General features: G+C 36.1%; 2 protein-coding genes across 2 annotated transcripts in view; both read right to left on the reverse strand.

The window, feature by feature from the left end:
* Window positions 1-1,346: 1,346 nt before the first annotated feature.
* si:dkey-220k22.3 (uncharacterized protein LOC796870 homolog) lies at window positions 1,347-4,964 on the reverse strand. The gene is made up of 4 exons (XM_052109899.1): window positions 4,840-4,964; window positions 4,387-4,420; window positions 3,767-3,823; window positions 1,347-3,536 (listed from the first exon to the last, which is right to left on the reverse strand). The coding sequence occupies exons 1-4, from the start codon at window positions 4,939-4,941 to the stop codon at window positions 3,103-3,105; spliced, it is 627 nt and encodes a 208-aa protein (XP_051965859.1). The 5' UTR covers window positions 4,942-4,964; the 3' UTR covers window positions 1,347-3,102.
* A 4,934-nt stretch (window positions 4,965-9,898) lies between these two features.
* LOC127632615 (multiple epidermal growth factor-like domains protein 9) overlaps window positions 9,899-19,357 on the reverse strand; it is a 157,592-nt gene continuing 148,133 nt past the window's right edge. The window contains exon 6 of the mRNA XM_052111315.1: window positions 9,899-12,689. Coding sequence (XP_051967275.1) covers window positions 12,241-12,689 — 449 coding nt within the window. The 3' untranslated portion in view covers window positions 9,899-12,240. The remainder of the gene's footprint in view (window positions 12,690-19,357) is intronic.

The following is a 19,357-nucleotide window of genomic DNA, read 5'->3' on the forward strand; positions in this document are numbered from 1 at the left end:
TGCCCCGCCCTCCCCTACACAACACATTCTTCTCTGCTGAAGTGACCTGTTCAACTCCGGGTGTATTTCATGCATTCCGATCTCTTTGTGTGAAGAAAAGACCTAAATGTATGTTTTTTATTTCCCGGTGCCCTGGTGTCCGCCATAACACATTCAGCTTTCGACGCGTTCTTGTAACAAATATAAAAATCGCCACCACAAGAAGGCGTCAGCGCGACGTCAAGCACCATTGGCTCTTGCGTGACTTGTAACCGATTATGTTGAGCTCATGTTCAGATGTATTTTTGAATGAGATGCGTGACCGGAAGATGCCGCTGCCTTCACAGTTTTTCAGCGATTAAAATCTTTGGTTTCACTCCTGTCGTATAATTTGGAATTATTATAGTTATTTTGTAACATTTTTATTTTAAATACACTCATTTGTCACCACTTTCTGGCATCACCAGAAATGGTCACGGATAAATCTGAACTAACTTTGCTGAACGTAGTCAAAACACTCCCGCCAGTTGGATACATTTAAATCCCACAATGCACAAGCACAGAGTAAAAAAATTAATTGTGCATTTGCACAATTGTCATTATTGTAACTGATGAAATAATTTATTCAGGACCAGCTTGTGCTCAGTCTTTTATTGTCATGTGTGAAACAGAAGCAAATGCTCCACAAGATGCCCTTTGTTTCTGCAGCTAATTTAGCAATACTCGAATCTTTAAAATACTACAAATATTAAAAGTAAATAATATGTATATATTAATATAATACTTATATCATACTTGTTGGGTCTGTGCAGAGGTGGGCTGGGAAGAGAAATAGGCCCAGGATTTTACACAGAAACTGGCCCAAAAGTTATTGAGCTGGAAGGGGCTATTTCGCGGCCGTCCCACCGGGAAAAGCCCCGGTTCTCCCGATGGCCAGTACGCCCATGGGTCTGTGCGAGCCACCGACATTCAAAACATTGTAAAAGTGTCTGCCACAAGGGGGCGGTACTTACCTCATCAACATGAACAAAACTGATCATCATGCACACACTTTTTTTTTTTTTACATACATCGTACTAAAATGTTTTTAATATATGTTAAAAACCAGTTAAATAGCATTATTTTAGTAAGTTATTTTAAGTGTTTCTGAGCTGCTGCTATCTATTTCTCAAGCTTATTTTAAAAGAAAAAAGTACTAGTTACATTTGTGAAAATAATTTTCTTTCATCCCAATAGCCTAACCTTGAGCAACATGTCAGATCTTGGTTGTAATGTATGAAAATCTATTTGTGACACTATAAATCTTTATTTCAGCTATAGTAAAAAAGAAACCACAAACACTTTTATTATATACACACTATATTTTCCCCCCATAATTTATGTGATTTATGTCACCAAAAACATGATTCAATACAGTTTAAGGCACACAATGGGAGCTGGCACATATTCCTATATTTATAATTAATAGTTTAAATAAAAATATTACAACGTTCTTATAAATATATTGTGTTTATACATTTGAGAACAGTGCAAACATAATTTAAGTAACTCAGCATGAACAGTAACCTTGTTACTATAAAGGCAGACATGTCAGTCATGTCATCCTGTGTGATTTGAACACAAACACTGTTTGGCTTAATATGGCTTGGATTAGTGTGGCTCACTAGCAGTATTTTACTAGTGGTAACCCATGTAAAAACAACAACAACAACAATATATCGCTATCAAGACCAGCCATCCAACACCCCTATCAGAAACATTACATCATATTCAGTATATAACAACCCCGGCCTCTTATAGAAGCACAACTATATACAATACAGTGCTGTTCTATAGCCATACCTTTTTTATGACACATTTATCATTCACATCATACATTGATGTGATGCTGGACAAAATGTGAAGATAGGATATCACGAGAGGTTGTTACATTCAGCTGTCGATGATTAAAATATTCTGTGGTTATACATCAAAATGCATTTCATCGTACAACTACCAGAATTAGCTTACAACTTCTGTTTTTGAATACAACATCGTTAGTAGTTGTTTTTAGGCAGTGATGACATCGTTTGTGACACCCTCACTCCCGAAGCATCAAGTAGCTACTGCCGCTTGTGCATGAGCCCAGCGCGTCAATAGGTGGACGCCAAAAGCACCCTATCTGGCAATGCTTTCAGTGACAAACGTTCGGCGTCAAAACCTGACGCGAAGGGAATCGCATATCTATCATTGTAAAAATCTACCTCGAGAGAAAAAAGAAAGTGAAATGTTACAATGTGCCCCCAGTATTTTAGGCCTATTTTAACTAAATGATTGTTACTGTACTTTTATCTGCTTGTTATGTCTTCAATATTGTTAAGACCTTACCGATTATCAACGATGTTAAACATGAAACTTAATTTATGATCGATACGTTGATAATTGATTAGGTTCAGGAATGGGGTTGGGTTATTACGGATCTAAAAAAAAATTATCGTGTAATATAACCACACTAATATATGTGTAAGTATAATGAAACATTGCGGTTAAACACACGCAATAGGCTACTATCGAAGATTCGCAATGAAGCCTCCATTTGAGACTTCCGCGTGCGTCGGATACAGACGCCAGAGAGTGTCTCTAGATTGACGCGCTGGGATTGCACAAGCGGCAGTATTTGACGCCTCGGGAGTGAGAACGGGTTGTTTATGAGGAAGTACTAAGTAGGTACATTCTCTTCAAAGTCAGACATTAACAGTACCGCATGCCCTTTTCATTTTGACTCATAAAAAAACTGAAACATAACAAAGCTCGCTCATATAGGCTATCACTTGAGAGGAAAATGTGTCACACTTCTGAGAAGATCATGAGATGTGATCTTTATGTTTCGAAAGGAAATAAAAGATGAAAAAAAAAAAAAAAACAACATAGAAAGTATCACAACCTCCTACACGATCTTTGTTAGTGTCAATGCGCATTTCATAATTAAACCACTGGATGATCTCAAGTGTTTGAGCAGCTGTTGATCTTGACCGCATGTTGAAATTACAAAAAGAAAGCTTAACAGGAATATAAACTAGAAGAACTGTTGCCACTTTAAAAAATCGGATATGGATGTAGGTGTTCATATGGGACGTCATTAGTCTACCAGCTGTCTGACCATTTTAGGATAGTGATATACGTGGAGAAAGGTCGTGAGTCGATGTTAACCATATCACTTGGAAATGTTCGCACTGACAACTGGTTTGTTGATTTCATGTACATCAGAAGGAAAGCGTTCAGCTTTGCATCTTGCACCGTGTTGGCATTCACCATCTGTGTGTCATGTGCGGCAGCAAACATCTGCGTGTTCTCACCGTAGTTGAAGTGCACCAGAAGTTTGAGCTCTACAGAAGTCGGAGAGCTGCTGTTACTGTGAGTCTTTAACTTAAAGTTGACTTGTATGTAGACCAGGTAAACACCGCTCTCTTGTATGACAATCCACTTGCCGGTGTGATCCAGAATTTCACTCTCATTCCTGTGCCCCTCCCACTCATTCTCCCACATCAAACTACCGTCTGTCTGACTGCAACTATGAGCTAGACGACAGTCAAAGACAGAGAGAAATATAGCAAGAGTTATCTTTACGTTTAGGAATCAAAGGTAGGCCTAATTGATGTATATAAAAGGAATAATCTTGCACTTATAATGTGAAAACTTAATGCAAAAATAATTTTATTCATATACGAGACATATACGGTGCCAATAAAAATCATACAGCTTAGCCAATGACGTTTTTATTACATAAACGCATTTAGAAACAAATCACCTTTTAGAAGCCAGTGTTCTCGAGAGCGTTGATGCTTGAACAACATACTCTCAGTGGCTGTCAGAGTGAAAAGAGAAGATGGAAGAAAAGAAGCATTTGCTGGTCAGATGTCCATTTTGAATCAATGCAGAAAAAACAAAAACAATTGTGGCACACCCAAACCCAAACTACACCCCAAAACATTTCTACGGCAAACTTCCAGAAGACACAAAAGAGCACTATTGTCTATATGTTCTCTAAAAAAAAAACTGAATTACATAGGGAACATCTACTAAATAGTGTTCCAATATATCACATGTAGGGGGAACTGTCACAAATCTAAATACAACACACGGACACTATACACAGACACAAAGTACCATGCTTAATTGTTACAATTATTGTTGCTACTGTATAACCATTACAAATTCATAGGATTTATTTTACAGTCTGTGTTAGAAGCTTCTTTATGTAATTTTGTTTAATTTCTGAAGTTACCTCAATATCCGCATTAACAATAAATGTAACTACAAAATATTTGGAGGAAAGTATATGGCTACCATAACTTTTTATGGGTACCAGATTATTTATTCATTTATCAAATCACCCAAACGTGCAATCTTGACATTAGATACACTTACCACTGACGATGTTAACTCTTTGGCATTCAGGCACCTGTTGAAGTCAAATATCATCATGTCATGTACATTTCTCCATTTTAATTACTATTCACTTTAAGCACTGCAGAAATCCATTAGCAAGAAAACAACATGTTTTCAGCCCACGAAGCATCTTCTCTAAACTGAGGATTGTAAAGAAAACTTTTCTCTCATTCATTAAAACTGTCATTTCGACACACTCCTGGTTCTAAATGTAAACTCAATCGCTCCTAGTTTTATTTAACCCGATTCACCAAGTACAGAAAATGCACAGTTATCGTCTTAATATCCCATAGAACATCAAAACAATGTAAAACACTACTAGCGGTCATTTTAATGCACACAGATATATGCAAGACTTAAATAGCCGTATATGTAAGAAACGGAAATGTTTTGTAAATGAAAGTTGAAGGCAGTAGATAATGTTGTATTTACCTTAGAAAGGAAAAAATATGTCAAGCATGTGGCAATTAAAATAACGGCTAGAGCTATGGATGTCCAGATAAAATGCACTCTGGCGGTGTGCGCCATCTCCATGCCTGCTCCACTATAAGCTGAAATACCCGCAGTCTCAGACTGGAAATGCCTTTTGTGCATACCGGATGAAGTAGTCCACTGAAATGAGATATGGGTCTCCCACGCTTTCAATACGGCGTTACCTTACGGGTGAGACGAGGGTGGAATTGATCATTTGTGACAGAAAATAAAAGTGGCTTTCACTACAAGCTTTTCACTAATTTCGTATCTGTAAAGCCCTCAAAGTTCGTTTTTATTTGTATTAACCCTCCACGATAAAGCGTTAAATAAAGTTGCTTTGAAATGAGAAATGGGTGGTGGAAATGAGCAGCGCTGCAGTTTTAATAATATTTTAAGTATTAGGCTATATAATGTAATAATGTTTTTTTATGTTAATAAAAGTTGTTATAAAGGGATATCTATTATGCTTACATTGAAGAATTTCGATTATTTTGGAACTATCTGCGAAACAGGTTTTAACTTGGTTTAATATGTCTGTAGGCTATGTTACGTCGAACAGGTAAGAGGTTGATGAATACACGTCATTACACGCTTAAAGGAATATTCCAGGTTCAATACAAGTTGAGCTCAATCAGCCACATTTGTGGGATAATATTGATTAGGCTTACCACAAAAAATAATTATGACTTGTCCCTCCTTTTCTTAAAAAAAAAAGCAAAAATCTGTGTTCCAGTGATGCACTTACAATGGAAGTAAATGGGGCCAAATCTGTAAACATTAAAATACTCACTATTTCTAAAGTATAGCCATAAGAAATAAACACCATGTGTGTGATAAAATCACATATTAACCTTTTCTGTGTGAAGTTATAGACAATTTTGCAACTTCATTGCCATGCCGATGTAATGTCAACAAACCGTAAAACCACTGTAAAAATTATGATTTAAACAACTTTATAGCTCAAATAATAGGAATACCTCAAAGGTAAGTGCTTTAATAAAATTATAAGCTTCACATTTCTGCCTTTAACCCTCCAAAAATTGGCCCCATTCAAATCCATTGTAAGTGCCTCACTGTCACCTTGGTTTTTGCTTTTTTTTTTTTTTTTTTTAAGAAAAGGAGAGACTAGTCGAAATAACATTTTTGTGCTCATCAACATTATGCCACAAATGCTGTCGGCTGAGCTCAACTTGTATTGAACCCAGAATATTCCTTTAAAACAATTCTAAGCCTACTAAATTTGGCATATCAAATTAAAATGGCCATCAGACATGAAATGTACATATTAACGTTTTAATGTTAATATTAAATAACAATTTCATTGAACAATTGTTACTTAGTGCATTCGAAATAAATGCAAAGACATAATTTAAGCAGTATGATATTATTTTTATTCGCATATCCTTTCACAAATAGTAGAGCCTATGCGCTGCTTAAATACTCTCATGGCTAAAAAAAATGACTGAAATGGCTAAATTTGGCTAATTCATATGATATGTGGACAACTGCACTGAATTCGTAAGACTTTCACTACAGACAATGACGTCACTGGACATCGTTTGCATCTAAGACTCAACAATTACTTTCTTCTGTCACACATGACAGCTTCCTGTCATGTTTACACTCTCTACTGATCGGTGAAGGGCATAATATTAATAAGCATGTCCTTAACGCCTTGTGTGCAAAACTCACGCTGGCACTTGATGAAATCGTACAAAAATGTATAGAGTTGGCGCTGCAATGGTGAAGACTGGGTCCCATTCTTCCAGTTAGATCAATAAGATCATTGTTACATCATATTTTACCTCATATGTCAACCATTTGTGATCAGAGTTTGTGTGATTGCTTCATGAAAAACTCAAAACTACCAACAGCAGCTGCGAAGAATATGTGTATCATTAGAACAGATGCGATAACAATGACAGCAATCTGTGAAATATCATAATTTATGTAAAATTAGTTTTTCCTGATCCAATGATCATGGTGGAAATTTAAAGACGACCAAATATCCAATAATCTGCAGTGTGTTTCCACCCCACAAACAGCACTTATGAGGAGCTTCCATTTAACAGTTCTTTTCTGGGCTGCCTAAAGGACCCGGAAGTAGTGGAGTGGAGCATTTGTTTAGCAAGAGTAACATCTTCTATAGCAATATACAAACAATCACTGATTGGAAGATTACTGATTTAGAGGATCAGTAAAACAGAATGCTTGAAAAGAAGGTGACATTGAAAGGTGGATATAGGCCAGGGATGTTATAGACAGGAACAACATTTACATGTATTTTGCCTGTACCACAATATCCTGACAAGGATTTTGTGACAACTCTCCATGAAAGAAATATTTAAGGACCACCCTTTAGTTATTTCCCCCCTCGCTAATGTTGACTGGAAGTTATAAGATATACAGGTATGTGTGATAAATTATGCAAACAAGGTCACCACATGTATAAACATGTGTTCCCATTGGGTGTGGGTGTGAGCAGCATGAGCAAATGTGTTCATGCACTGTGCATGTTTATGTTTTGCTTGTTTCTTAAGGGATATGCAACCTGTTTGCGAGCATCTAAAACTCACTGCTGATCCAGCCACAGATTATGTTTTTTCCGGTAATATATTTTTTTAATATGACTCACATTTATCGGTTACTCTGTTTACATAAGACACAAGTTAAATTTCCAAAAGAGGACAGTTTCCCAGTTTATTTCACAGTCAGCAAAAGTAATTGCCCGCAAATGTCTTCCATTTCATAGGCCTATGGTCCTCTATGATGCCACGATGATGTCAAATTCCACTTGTCAGCCCTCTATTGGCCAAGCATAGTTGATTTCCGGCATCATGTGTTCAGATTAATGTAAATGGAGAAAGGTCACAAAACTAGTCTCGAGATTTGCGATGCACAAAGAGAATTCACATTTCAGTCTATGGCTCAACCTTAAGGTACTTCAACTGTTTTGTCATTACATTGACATTACAACACAACACAACAATAAAAAAAACTAAGTGTGTGTGTGTAGGGTTTTTGTTTTATTTTGCCAAGTAACTGGACATTTTGATGAGTCAGACTATCTTGAGTTTGTTTGTTTTCAGTGTCACCACAGGGTTTGTGGGATTGAGAATGATCTTGGCAAGAACCTCCGCATCTCTCTGTACAGTATGCAATGGGAACCGTATTTACAGAAAGATAAAAGAGAGAGGCTGGAAATACTTTTAGTACATCAGTTAGTTTCCACTCAATGTGCTCTCAATTAGCAAAATGGAAAATGACAGTCAACTGGGACAGGAGATCAGGGTCAATCAATAAAAAAAAAAAAAAAAAAAGGGAATATGCCTCTAAATCATAGCTGTCTGTTAACAAACTTGATTGCTAATTTTACCATCAAATTCCCAAATGAATTTCTGTGCGAGAATAAAATGAATTCAATAACTTTTAAAATTTTAGCATGCACTCAATGAGCACTTTATTAGGAACACCTGTATGTCTATTTATTCATACGATAATCGAACCAACCAATCATGTGGCCGAAGTGCAATGCATTAAATCATAAAGATACAGGTCAGGAGCTTCAGTTAATGTTCTTATCAACCATTAGAATGGAGAAATAAATTTGATCTCAGTGATTTCTGCCATGGCATGATTGTTGGTGTCAGATGGGTTGGTTTGTGTATTTCTGTAACTGCTGATCTCCTGGGATCATGCACAACAGTCTCTAGAGTTTACTCAGAATGGGGCCAAAAACAAAACACATCCAGTGAGCAGCAGTTATGTGGATGGAAAAACCTTTTTGAGTGAGGTCAATGGAGAATGGGCAGACTGGTTCGAGCTGACAAAGTCTATGGTAACTCAGATAACCACTCTGTACAATTGAAGTGAGCAGAATAATATCTCAGAATAAACGATACGTCGAACCTTGAAGCCCATGGGCTAATAGAGTTCCTAATAGAGTGCTCAGTGAGTGTAAATTAGAAATATGTGTAACCCTAGTAACGTACTTACATTTACAAGTAATTACATTTATTGAATGTCAGTAACTGAAATGACACTAGATTGAAACTGAAAAAGTAATTAGATTACAGTAACTAACATTGTGATCGTATTATACTCAACATTGCTCAGAAAGTGGGTTCAGGAGGCTGATCTTTATTTGCTTCTAAAAGCTGCTTTATCATAATTTTTAAAAAATTGTTTAAAAATGGGTAGCCTCACTAGTTAGAAGCTGAAACTAGTATATCTTGAAGAATGAAAAAATGACTCAGACCCTGTGATATTTGTTAGCACGACCCCTTAATGTATACCCAGAATATGTGGGAGGTTGCAGGAATACTCCCCAGCTAACTACCTGACCTTTGATAAATCTTTCACTTAAAGACGTCAATTTATCAGTGGGTGGGGGGCTTTCTATCCCCTTACTGGATTGTTTTTAAGGATTATGTGAAAAATTATTCACCTCAAAAATCGTATTCATTCAGTTAATAAAATGCTCTGTAATTGTAAATGGCAAGATCGTGAACACAACTCTTCCAAAAGAAAAATGCAATACACAGAGGAAACCGTTCACCGTGGAGATTTATCTGTCTGCACAGTGACATTTGTCAGAGAAGACAATGTTTTTCCAATGGTCAGTTGTCCAGAATTGATAAGAACATAATCACTCTGTGGGTTATAAACTATCAAAGATGAATTAATTATGGCTACGAATCAACAACAAACTTGCACAAATGGGGACATTCTATGCTAGGTAAAGCTCAAACAAGATTTAGGTAGCCTTCATTTTTAATTGTTAGGAAGTCTAATTGTTAGGAAGAACTTAATAATTGAAGCCATTTATGTCATTTATTATCTATATTCTTCCTGCTTAAGACAATACCAGACAAGTACATGGGTAATAACCCTTTCAGCCATGGCACATATTTGTCACATCAGCCATATCAAACTCAGAATAGCAGCTTCAAGTGCTGAATATGGAAAATGAGAATGTCTATGAATATTTGAAATGATCTGTTATAAGAAGAAAAAAAAAAAAAAAAAGGACATGGTCCATAAATGAGTATATTGAACAGAAAGTGATCTGAGCAATAAAGTACATTATTGTACAAGGAGTACACAGTCAAGTTTGAACCTTTATGGTCTCACTAAAAGTACACAGAATTATGGCAAATTGAACAGCTGACATACATTTTATGGGTATGATTTAGTATATTAAATCAAAATAACCATTATGAACTTTGAGTAAAAGTATTAAATGCTTTTACATGAGTAATGAAGGCAAATATTCAAGTGTCTTTCCCTAATAACAAACAAACACTGGTTTACTCTGGGTTTTCCATTCCATTCAGTAAAATGGAAACTTCTTTTTAGTGAATCAAGACATACTCAGCATGTTTCAAATGAGTGGCAGCACAAAGTAGCAAAACTTGCTTTTATTGAAATATTTCAGAGTTAGTTGTGTTGTGAGTGAGGCGCACAATGCACCACGAATGATGCACAAACCATACAATAGTCTCTGTGAAATTAAGACACCATTATGAGAGTTGTTCAAATGTATTTTCTATGTGTGTGCAAGTATAATGGATACAGAAACAAGACAATTTACCTTTTCCTTGTTGTCACATGTATCGATACATTAGCAGCCTCCTCATGACAACCATTCTATACATCTAATATATACATAGTTTTGTATAAACACACCTCAGAAGGATGACTTAAGGACTATGTAGGTGGGAAGGAAGCTAAAGGAAGATGTTGCAAAAGTAATCTAAAATACAGCTAGAGACAGAGATAAACTGTAGCACTTGTCTTCAAGTTTGGGCCAACGCCTTCCAATTTTTACTTATTAAAACCGATAATAGATTTTTCATATTCTTACACACCCTTTTATATTACATTTTATCAGTCTTGCTGACTGACCTGGCATGTTTTTTTACACCTCTATACAACACACTTAGTCATATATTAGTTTACCACTCTCAGCACCCACACACTCAAATATGTTCTCTCATTCATCCACTGAACCTCTCTCTCAACTTGTTTTAGCCTGTGCTACAGGCAGTGATTGTTTAGTCCAGCATGGCTGTAAGATTGAATGAGCATGATTATTGCTCAACTGATCAAATTTGTTCCCCTGCTCTGTGGACCTGCTGCAAAACAGAGACAAACTGACCCTATGTTTTTAAATCATCAACTTGAGAGAGAGGTCCATCCAAAATAAATTATAAAAACTTGATGAACTCTCCCAAACAGAGTCTGTTTCAAATCAGAAATATTGTGTATTTTTTTTCAAGAGTCCACACAACATGGCACCCTTCAATAGGAAAAGTGGACTGAGGAAAAATTCCTAAAAATAAATAAAACAAAAACAAAGAAAATCCCACTATACATGGAAGAGTCCCCTAAATCCACTTTGCTGTAGAAAACTGTGACAAGAACTTGTCAGACACTCTACATTTAAAACACAGATCCTCTTTGGCCTAAAAATAAATCATCTACTGTTGTAATTCGCTTGGGTAAGAAAGTGTCTGCCAAAATACTTTTAAATTAATGGATAAATCATTCAGCATTTGTCACTCAGTATTATGTACTTCCATTGAATTCTACGTTACTCTGTATTTTAGGCCCAGTTTAATGCTGCCCCCTAAAGTCATGCAAGTGTAATCACATGTAATATACCCTTGTTTTGTAGCGGCAATAAAAGTGGGATTACACAGAAGTTCAGCTTGTTTTATGGTGTAGTTTTCACAATAAAAACAAAATCCATCCTGAGCATATCAAATTAATGTCCTCTCTGTGTCTTTAAAAGATCCTCTGCATTTACAAAGGAAACAAGTGAACGGATGTAATGGAACCGGCAAGTAAGCATCTGCATATCAGTATTTAATTGCATGAAAATGTGCAAATAATGTTACTCAGCATTTGATTGATCTACCCATGTGTGATAAAACTTCATGCATGTGTATTGAAATCGCTACTCAAACAGACATGCTTCCGTCTTTAGTTTTCTGTCACGCATTAGTAAATTAGTTTCTGCATCTCTGCTATTTCTTCAAAGACAGCATGTTTTAGCTTGGACTTTCCAAAGGTCTTCAAAAGGAAGAATGGTTAACTTAGTCTTTCAGTTATGATGCACAGGGGATGTTTCTCTATTTCTTGTCTATCCATAAATTCCTTTTTCTACTTTTCTTTTTATTGGAGTGCTTTTAAGTGTTTGCATTGTGTGCACATTCCTCCTGAGACAACTTGACACCAGGAAGAGAAAAAAGTCCAAAAGGAGTCCACGTATCCATGGGTACACTATCTGCCCACTGTTGGACCAGCACTGGCATAGCAACCCAGTTTCTGGTGCTATGGAAGACTCGACATCAATTACACCTTATACAAAATACCAGGTCCGGTTAAAGCAAGTTGTCCATTGCCCATATCATTCACTTCATCCTCTAAAAGCCCTGATATGTCAGCATTTGGAATGCTATCGTGATAGCTGCTAAAGCTTATATTGTCTTCCTTCAACTCAATGGTCCAGAAGGGGGCGTTTAGTTTGCGGTTTTGGTACTCTCTGTAAGTGTACACGCCGCCCACCACAGCCATGAGAGCTACCACCACTATGATGATGACAGCTAGGATAATGATGTTAAAATTATTCCATGGAAGCGGTGTCACTGTGGCGGTGGTGGTGTTGGGGGTTGAGCTGGCCAGACTGGTTATCAGCGGAGTCGCTAAAGAGGTGGAGGTAAACTGGGTTGTAGCATTGGGGCTGGAGGTCATGGTGCTGTAGTGAAACCAGTGAGTAGGGGTTGAAGGAGTAGTGTGGACGACTGCAGACAGGGCCACAGAAGGACATACAGACAGAAGGAAAAAGAGAGAAAGATAGACAGTATAAAACATTATGCAGATATTATAATACAATATCCATTATTCAATGACTCTCTGTAATACTTGAATCTGATTGGTCCATCACAGCATTCTGTGGTCAAATAGGTTTGTATGATAACTTTGAAATTATAGAATTGATCTTTGTCCCAGGCCATCCATTTTTTGTTGTTGTAATTTTAACGCAACAAGAATGGAATAAACGCAACAGTTAAACTATTATTTGGTCAACTGGTTTGGATAACCATTTCATATCTGGTGAAAAATAATATAATATTTATTAATATGAAACATGTCGTTGTATGGTAACATATTAAAGGTATGAATTACCTTTTAGTTTACAAAGAAAATTAGCATGTACTTAACGGTAAACTGTTTTTAAAATTACAGTGAATAGAAAAGATCAGTTCCCAGAAGTCCATACGTGACCCAGTACATTGAATTATACTTAATTTAAATGGTTATGTTCTTGTTAAAATATGATTGTTTTTTACATCAGTTATGAGCATTGGGTTGTTTTATGTAATTTTATTGTCATTTGTTTATTATTGTTGTGACACTGTGCAGTGTCTATTGCACTTGGAAGGGCCAATCTTGATGAACTTTTGATGATTTTCATATGACTTTCTGTTGTTGAAATAGTTAACGAAACTTTTTTGTTGGTATATTAACATTATATCATGTAATGGTACAAATGGTTGTAATCCCTAATTATACAGGCACCAAAATTATATACTGATATGCCTGAAACATGGTCACTGTGTTTCTTACAGTGAATTCCTGACAACCATGGATAACCTTTTTTTTAACCATACATTTTACAGATTCTTATTTACAGTGTAAAAATCTGTGCTAGTTTAGTGTCAGACAGAAAGATAAATTAACAGAGAGAGAAAGACTGATAAATAAGACCTGATCACTTTATTTTGCGATAATGACCAGCTAACTGTACACTATCCCTTACTTAATAAACTTTTGGATATATGGGCTGCATAGGATTCTTGTGCTAATACAAATGGTTCCGGAGCAGCTATTCCATAAAACAGAACAAAACAAAACAAAGCATAACACACTAGAATAGAATATAGCCTTGCAAAGAATTCTTCATCTACAACTTCAATTATAACATCTTAAGCATTGCATTAGACTAAAGGTTATAGCTATAATGCCTTACCTCTTTCATAACTGTATAGAAAAGTAAGTTCAAACAGTATCTTTGTTGCAGTTACATTCCACACTAAAAGTTAACATCACTGTCAGTGAATGGATTAACAATAAAGGCCTTTGCACACCAGAGGCAACAAGATAATGTGAAACAAATCGGCAATGAATGGCCCTTTCACATTAAAAGCTAGGCGAATGATTGCCGGTGGCCCTAATCGACAAGCAATTTTACCCTGGTACCGTAGGTGCCTCAAAGCACCTTTAAGTTGGTCTGCCCTTCGCTCATCACAAGTTTGTTGTTGATTTGCTCAACGAGAAAGAAAACATTCGAGACACTTCACAAACTATTTCAGTTAATCTGCTGGACAAGTCGACTATCAGTATTTAATGTACTGTAGACATTCTGAAGGAATGTCTACCCTTGATTCTTTCTAATCAAGGGTAGATATTAAGTGTAGTAAATATTAACAGTTAAAACATTTTATCAATTGGAACAATACTGCTTACATGCCACAGCCACCTATACTGTATATACTTGTGTTATGTACATTTGTTTAAAATCACTGCATAATGCACACTCATAATTTCTGTTAAAACAAATGTTGTCAACTGGAACAATAGTAATTATATCTTATTGCCATGTACATCTACTTGTTATACGTTTGCTCAAAACCTGCATGCTACCAATTCAACTTGACATCTAAACACAAAACCCATCTCAAGTCTGACCCATTATTAGATACTTTACTCTTTCTGACTGTAATCGATGGCACATCAATAACAATTACATAATTTTGCATAGAAACCGTCATGTTTTTGGTATACAAAGGCACACAGAGTGCACTGCAAGTCGCAGCAATAATAGTATTAATATTATTAATATTTGGTGAAGATGCTGATACCATACTTTTGCCACTTACCTTATTTTCAAATCAGATCACTTTTTTGCTCTGGAATAATATTTTTTACATTTACAAAGAGGAACAAAAGCTTTTGTTCTAACAATAAATAATTTCCATTGAATGTGGATTGGATCTGATGAACACATGATGAAATTTTAAAGAGAGCCACAATGAAAGATAAATAGAAGATGAAAAGATAAAACAAATGGAATAATATCTAAACAATGCATGATGCTAAATGTGAAAAAAGGATATTTTGTTCTTCTTAAACATTTTTGCACTTCAAAACAACAGAACTCATATTTTACATGTTTTTACTATGATGGGAAATTCAACGGAAATATCAATCACATCATGGAAAAATAAAAAGGGAACAAAACGCCCTTTTAAAGGTGCTGTATGTAAAATTTGCAACAAGCATTTGAAATGGGTACTGCAGTCCAAATTAAAAATATTGGAGAGTTGTCTGCCCCTTCCCAGATTCAAGCTCATAGGAGTTGCAAGAATTAGCCAACTCAGCATCCATTTTAAAGGATTTCTGGGCTTTAAGCTATCTCTGCAAACTTGTTCAAATCTGATAACCAGGCAGTGTCAAAATACTATTGGTGAGTGGGCAGTGGGCGGGATCACACAGGCCTGGAATGTAAACATCAAAATAGAATATATTGGCTGTAGCATTGTTATCGGAGAAGCCAGTATTTCAACTCAGCATGTTTCCTAATTCTCTAATGACATATCATGGTAATGTTATGATTTAGAACAGGAAAAATATATAAAAAAAGATGAATATTGCAATAATCAGAGTATAAGGAATAATACATTTAAGTTGTTTACATGCTAATCACTTCATTCCCTTTTGCTACTTGCCATCACTCTGATTATTTGCCGAGAAATGTGATGTTTTAATGCTTTTATATAAATTAATATTTATTACAAAAACAACTTGTTGCAAATATGTCTCTTTAAATACATATTGGCATTAGGAAAATGAGTTGGTCAGTTTGTGAGTACAGTTTTGTATGATTTATTAAAATAACCACTTCGTAAGAGACTTTTTCTGTTTTGTTTCACTAAAAATAAATTGGTTTATATGAGTCATTTGTTTGTCGGACTACATTGGTTGCTCTGTTTTGATTCACTAAAAAGAATTGGTTTATAAGAATAATTTGTTTGTCGGACTACATTAGTTGCTTTATGAAGCGGTTCATAAGAGTACTTTGTGTATGAATTGGAATAAACATGAAGGATGTTGTTGTGTTTCGCCCACGAGCACAAACTCATTTCAAAGACATGTTTCCTTACCATTATTTTGCGGCATATGTTTTAATGAATCTCCCCCAAACCACATGGTTAACATTTTGACCCATTTAACGAGTCTTCTTCAGAACTCGATACAGGAGTTGAAACGTTAACCACATAGTTTTGGAATAAAGTTATTGTTGAAGCAGTGAGTAAGTGTGCAAATCTTTCTGTTTTAGATAGTATAGTTTTTTGACTCGGCACCTTACAAAATGTATTATGGTGCGTGTGTGTTCTTACAAACATTTTTTAATCTCCCCAACATTCAATTCAGATAGCAAACTGACATTCACAACTGTGATTTGTGTTTTCTTTTGCAGTGGGGATGTAGAAGGGGAAGCACCACTGCTGAAAAACGGTGCATGGAACTGCCATTTTACATGAAGCCGAAAAGTAAGTGCAGCTCCTTTGTCGCAATGTTTTTGAAATTTGAACCTGTGCCTGCAGCACTGGCACAGACGCACTTTGGTCAGAGTGGAAGAAATGTGATTAAAGTTTTTACATGCCAGTATGAAGCAATTCCAATAGGAGTGCTCCACATACAAAGAAAAAGAAAAAAATGTCGACACATTCACCGTAAAAAAAAAACCTTGGTGCGCAAATGTTCGCTCCAGGCAGAATGGCTTTATAGGAATCAGCTGTTTCTTTTCAAAAAGTTAATTGTGGTGAAAATTCACGTTTGGTGTGCAAATGCCTTTACAGTACAGCAGCACTCAGCAAACATGTGATATGTATGTTATAAATGAAAAATAACACAAAAGAAATGGAGAGAGAAGTGGAGAAAGAAAAAGAGGAAGAGGGTGAGAACAACACATGTGGAGTAGATCTAATGTAATGTAGAGAACAGACGCTGCACACTGGTAGATGGCTCATGAGCAGGAGTGATTCCATCTGTTCGGTAAAACAGACAACTTTGGCAAGAGAATGCCAGACTGTACTCACAGTACAATACAACTATGTGTAGGTAAAGACTGTGATTCTATATAAATACTGAAATCCTATCTCAGTCATTCACCCTAGAAAATATGTAAGGTTTAATGTGGGACATACAACATTTCAACCAATATATTTTCCTGCAACATATATGGAGCTCAATAGCACAGTGTAAGTAAGTTACCATGAGACATCATCAGTGAATGGCAACAGCAATGTTCTGTAGCAGAACATCTGGAGCAGTGCTTAAATAGGGACCAAAAGAGAATAATTTATTCTTGTTGGTGGAGTGGAAATATTGACAAAAGCAGAGTGTGGATTTGGCCGACTTACAGATGTGATAAATTACTCTTTTTTTTTTTTTTTTCTTCCCTCTCTTTCATATATTCACTTCATGATTTTCACTCACTGTTTGGCAATCTGAGTCAGCCTTCGTTTTGGAAGGTACCTGGTCTTTTACAATTCCTCACCAAAAGAATGAACAGCTTACAGATGAATGCTGTGAGTCAGAGAGCTGATCTGGACTTGTCATTCCACAACACATTCTCTTTTCTTGTCTTTAAAAACCACAGATCTTAACACACAAGCAATATTCATTTATCTCTCAAAATAAGTGCTTAAATATATATTAAATGAATAGTTCACTCAAGAGGAAATTACTATCATAATACACTCTCCTTCATGTCGTTCCAAGCCCACATGACTGCCTTTCTTAATCAAGGAGATGTTTTCATGAATATCCCAATCCCATCTTTTCAATAAAATGACTTAAAAAAAGAAGCTTTAAACAGGGCTGTAAGTATCATACAAGAAGTCCATGCAATTTATGCATCATATTCCATGGCTTCTGAAGACATTTCATGATGACATTTTTTTTTTTTTCAGTGAAAATCTCTACATCCGTTGCACGTTCATGATTAGGTTTATTATACTTTTGGGTCCTTTTTTAAGGTTTAAAGTGAAGAGCTATCCTGGTTTGTGTAATTCTATTGAAAAGATGCACCACAATATTCATTAAAACATCTCTTTTAAGTCACGCATAAGAAAGAAAGTCAAATGGGTTTGGTTGAGTAAATGATGACAGAATTTTCCTTTTTGGATGAAATATCCCTTTAACACCATGGAAATCTAGGCCCGCGGACGGGCCCTTAAATGTACAAAATAAAAGTATGCGATAAACAAAACAGCTGTGTGTTACATTGGTACACATGCCACATATCTTTGGAAAGCTACATTTCTTGATTTTCTATTGATATAAACCATTTTAAGATACAATCACAACAGCAGGTACAATCTATATCTTTGTCAGACCACCAACATATAAACAACCAATAACAAAATTTAGGCAACTCACCTATGATGCCTCATAGTTGTACACTGAGCCATAACTTCCCGACAAAAACGGTGTTGTTTCATTGTCAAATGTCCAAATGATCAAATCAAGTAAAATGTTTAGTCCAAATCACAGTATTACATCAATAAATATCCACAGACTCTTGTTGCATCATTTCAAAGCACCTGGCAGCTGTGCCTAATCTTTCACATATTACCGGTAATAACTTCAGTTCAGATGTAAACATTTCCTATATCCGGTATCAAAATGGAAGCACGCACTCTGGCCTTTCGATTGACACCTCATTTGACCCAATAGGAGCTTCCATGTCCTGTCCACAGCCTTCAATACCCAACCACCATCTGTGTCGAGTGTAAGGGCATACCCACTTTCCTTTGTTTACTGATCAAACCAATTACATTGAAGAGTGGAAATGACTGACGCATCGTATAGCCAATGAAATTCTGAAAACAGTGATATGCGGCTTTAGTGGAACTATTAGATGACGGCTCTGTTATTCCTGTGCGCAAAGTTTCCTCGAGTTTACCCCTGCTGTGCGCCTCCGTGCGTAAATGCATGCAGAGCTGCTTTGGAACGGTTTACACATTTGGCGATTTAAATATGGTGAAACGGACGCGAAAAACAGGATTTTCACCCCAGGATGTGATATAAGAAGGCATTCATTGTCAAAATTCTGAGTTTGGAGATGAAATTTCTGAAAACAATACAGATGATTCAGAGGCAGATGGAGAGATGAGACACGGCTCTGGACAAGTAAGTGTTTTCTTGTGTTTATAACATATATTACTGTATATTCCGCATAAATAAGCTTTAGTTTGAATAATGAATACACATTTTGTAATTACCCTTTGTCCTGTGTTTCCTCAGTGAGTGTTTGAACCGTTTGTGCGTGTTTTTAGTTCATTGTTTGTTTCAGATCTATTGACATGCTATATAGATGTTTTGTATATTTACTGTAAAA

Source organism: Xyrauchen texanus, chromosome 3 (genome assembly GCF_025860055.1).
Source record: "Xyrauchen texanus isolate HMW12.3.18 chromosome 3, RBS_HiC_50CHRs, whole genome shotgun sequence".
Classification (NCBI taxonomy): domain Eukaryota; kingdom Metazoa; phylum Chordata; class Actinopteri; order Cypriniformes; family Catostomidae; genus Xyrauchen; species Xyrauchen texanus.

Bases quoted from the DNA above. Each gene is read 5' to 3' on its own strand.
- si:dkey-220k22.3 (XM_052109899.1), bottom strand. From the start codon at position 4,941: ATGGAGATGGCGCACACCGCCAGAGTGCATTTTATCTGGACATCCATA. The intron at 3,824-4,386 runs GTAAGTGTATCT...TCACTCTGACAG, and splicing joins AAGAGTTAACATCGTCAGTG to CCACTGAGAGTATGTTGTTC. The intron at 3,537-3,766 runs GTGATTTGTTTC...ACTGTCGTCTAG, and splicing joins AGAACACTGGCTTCTAAAAG to CTCATAGTTGCAGTCAGACA.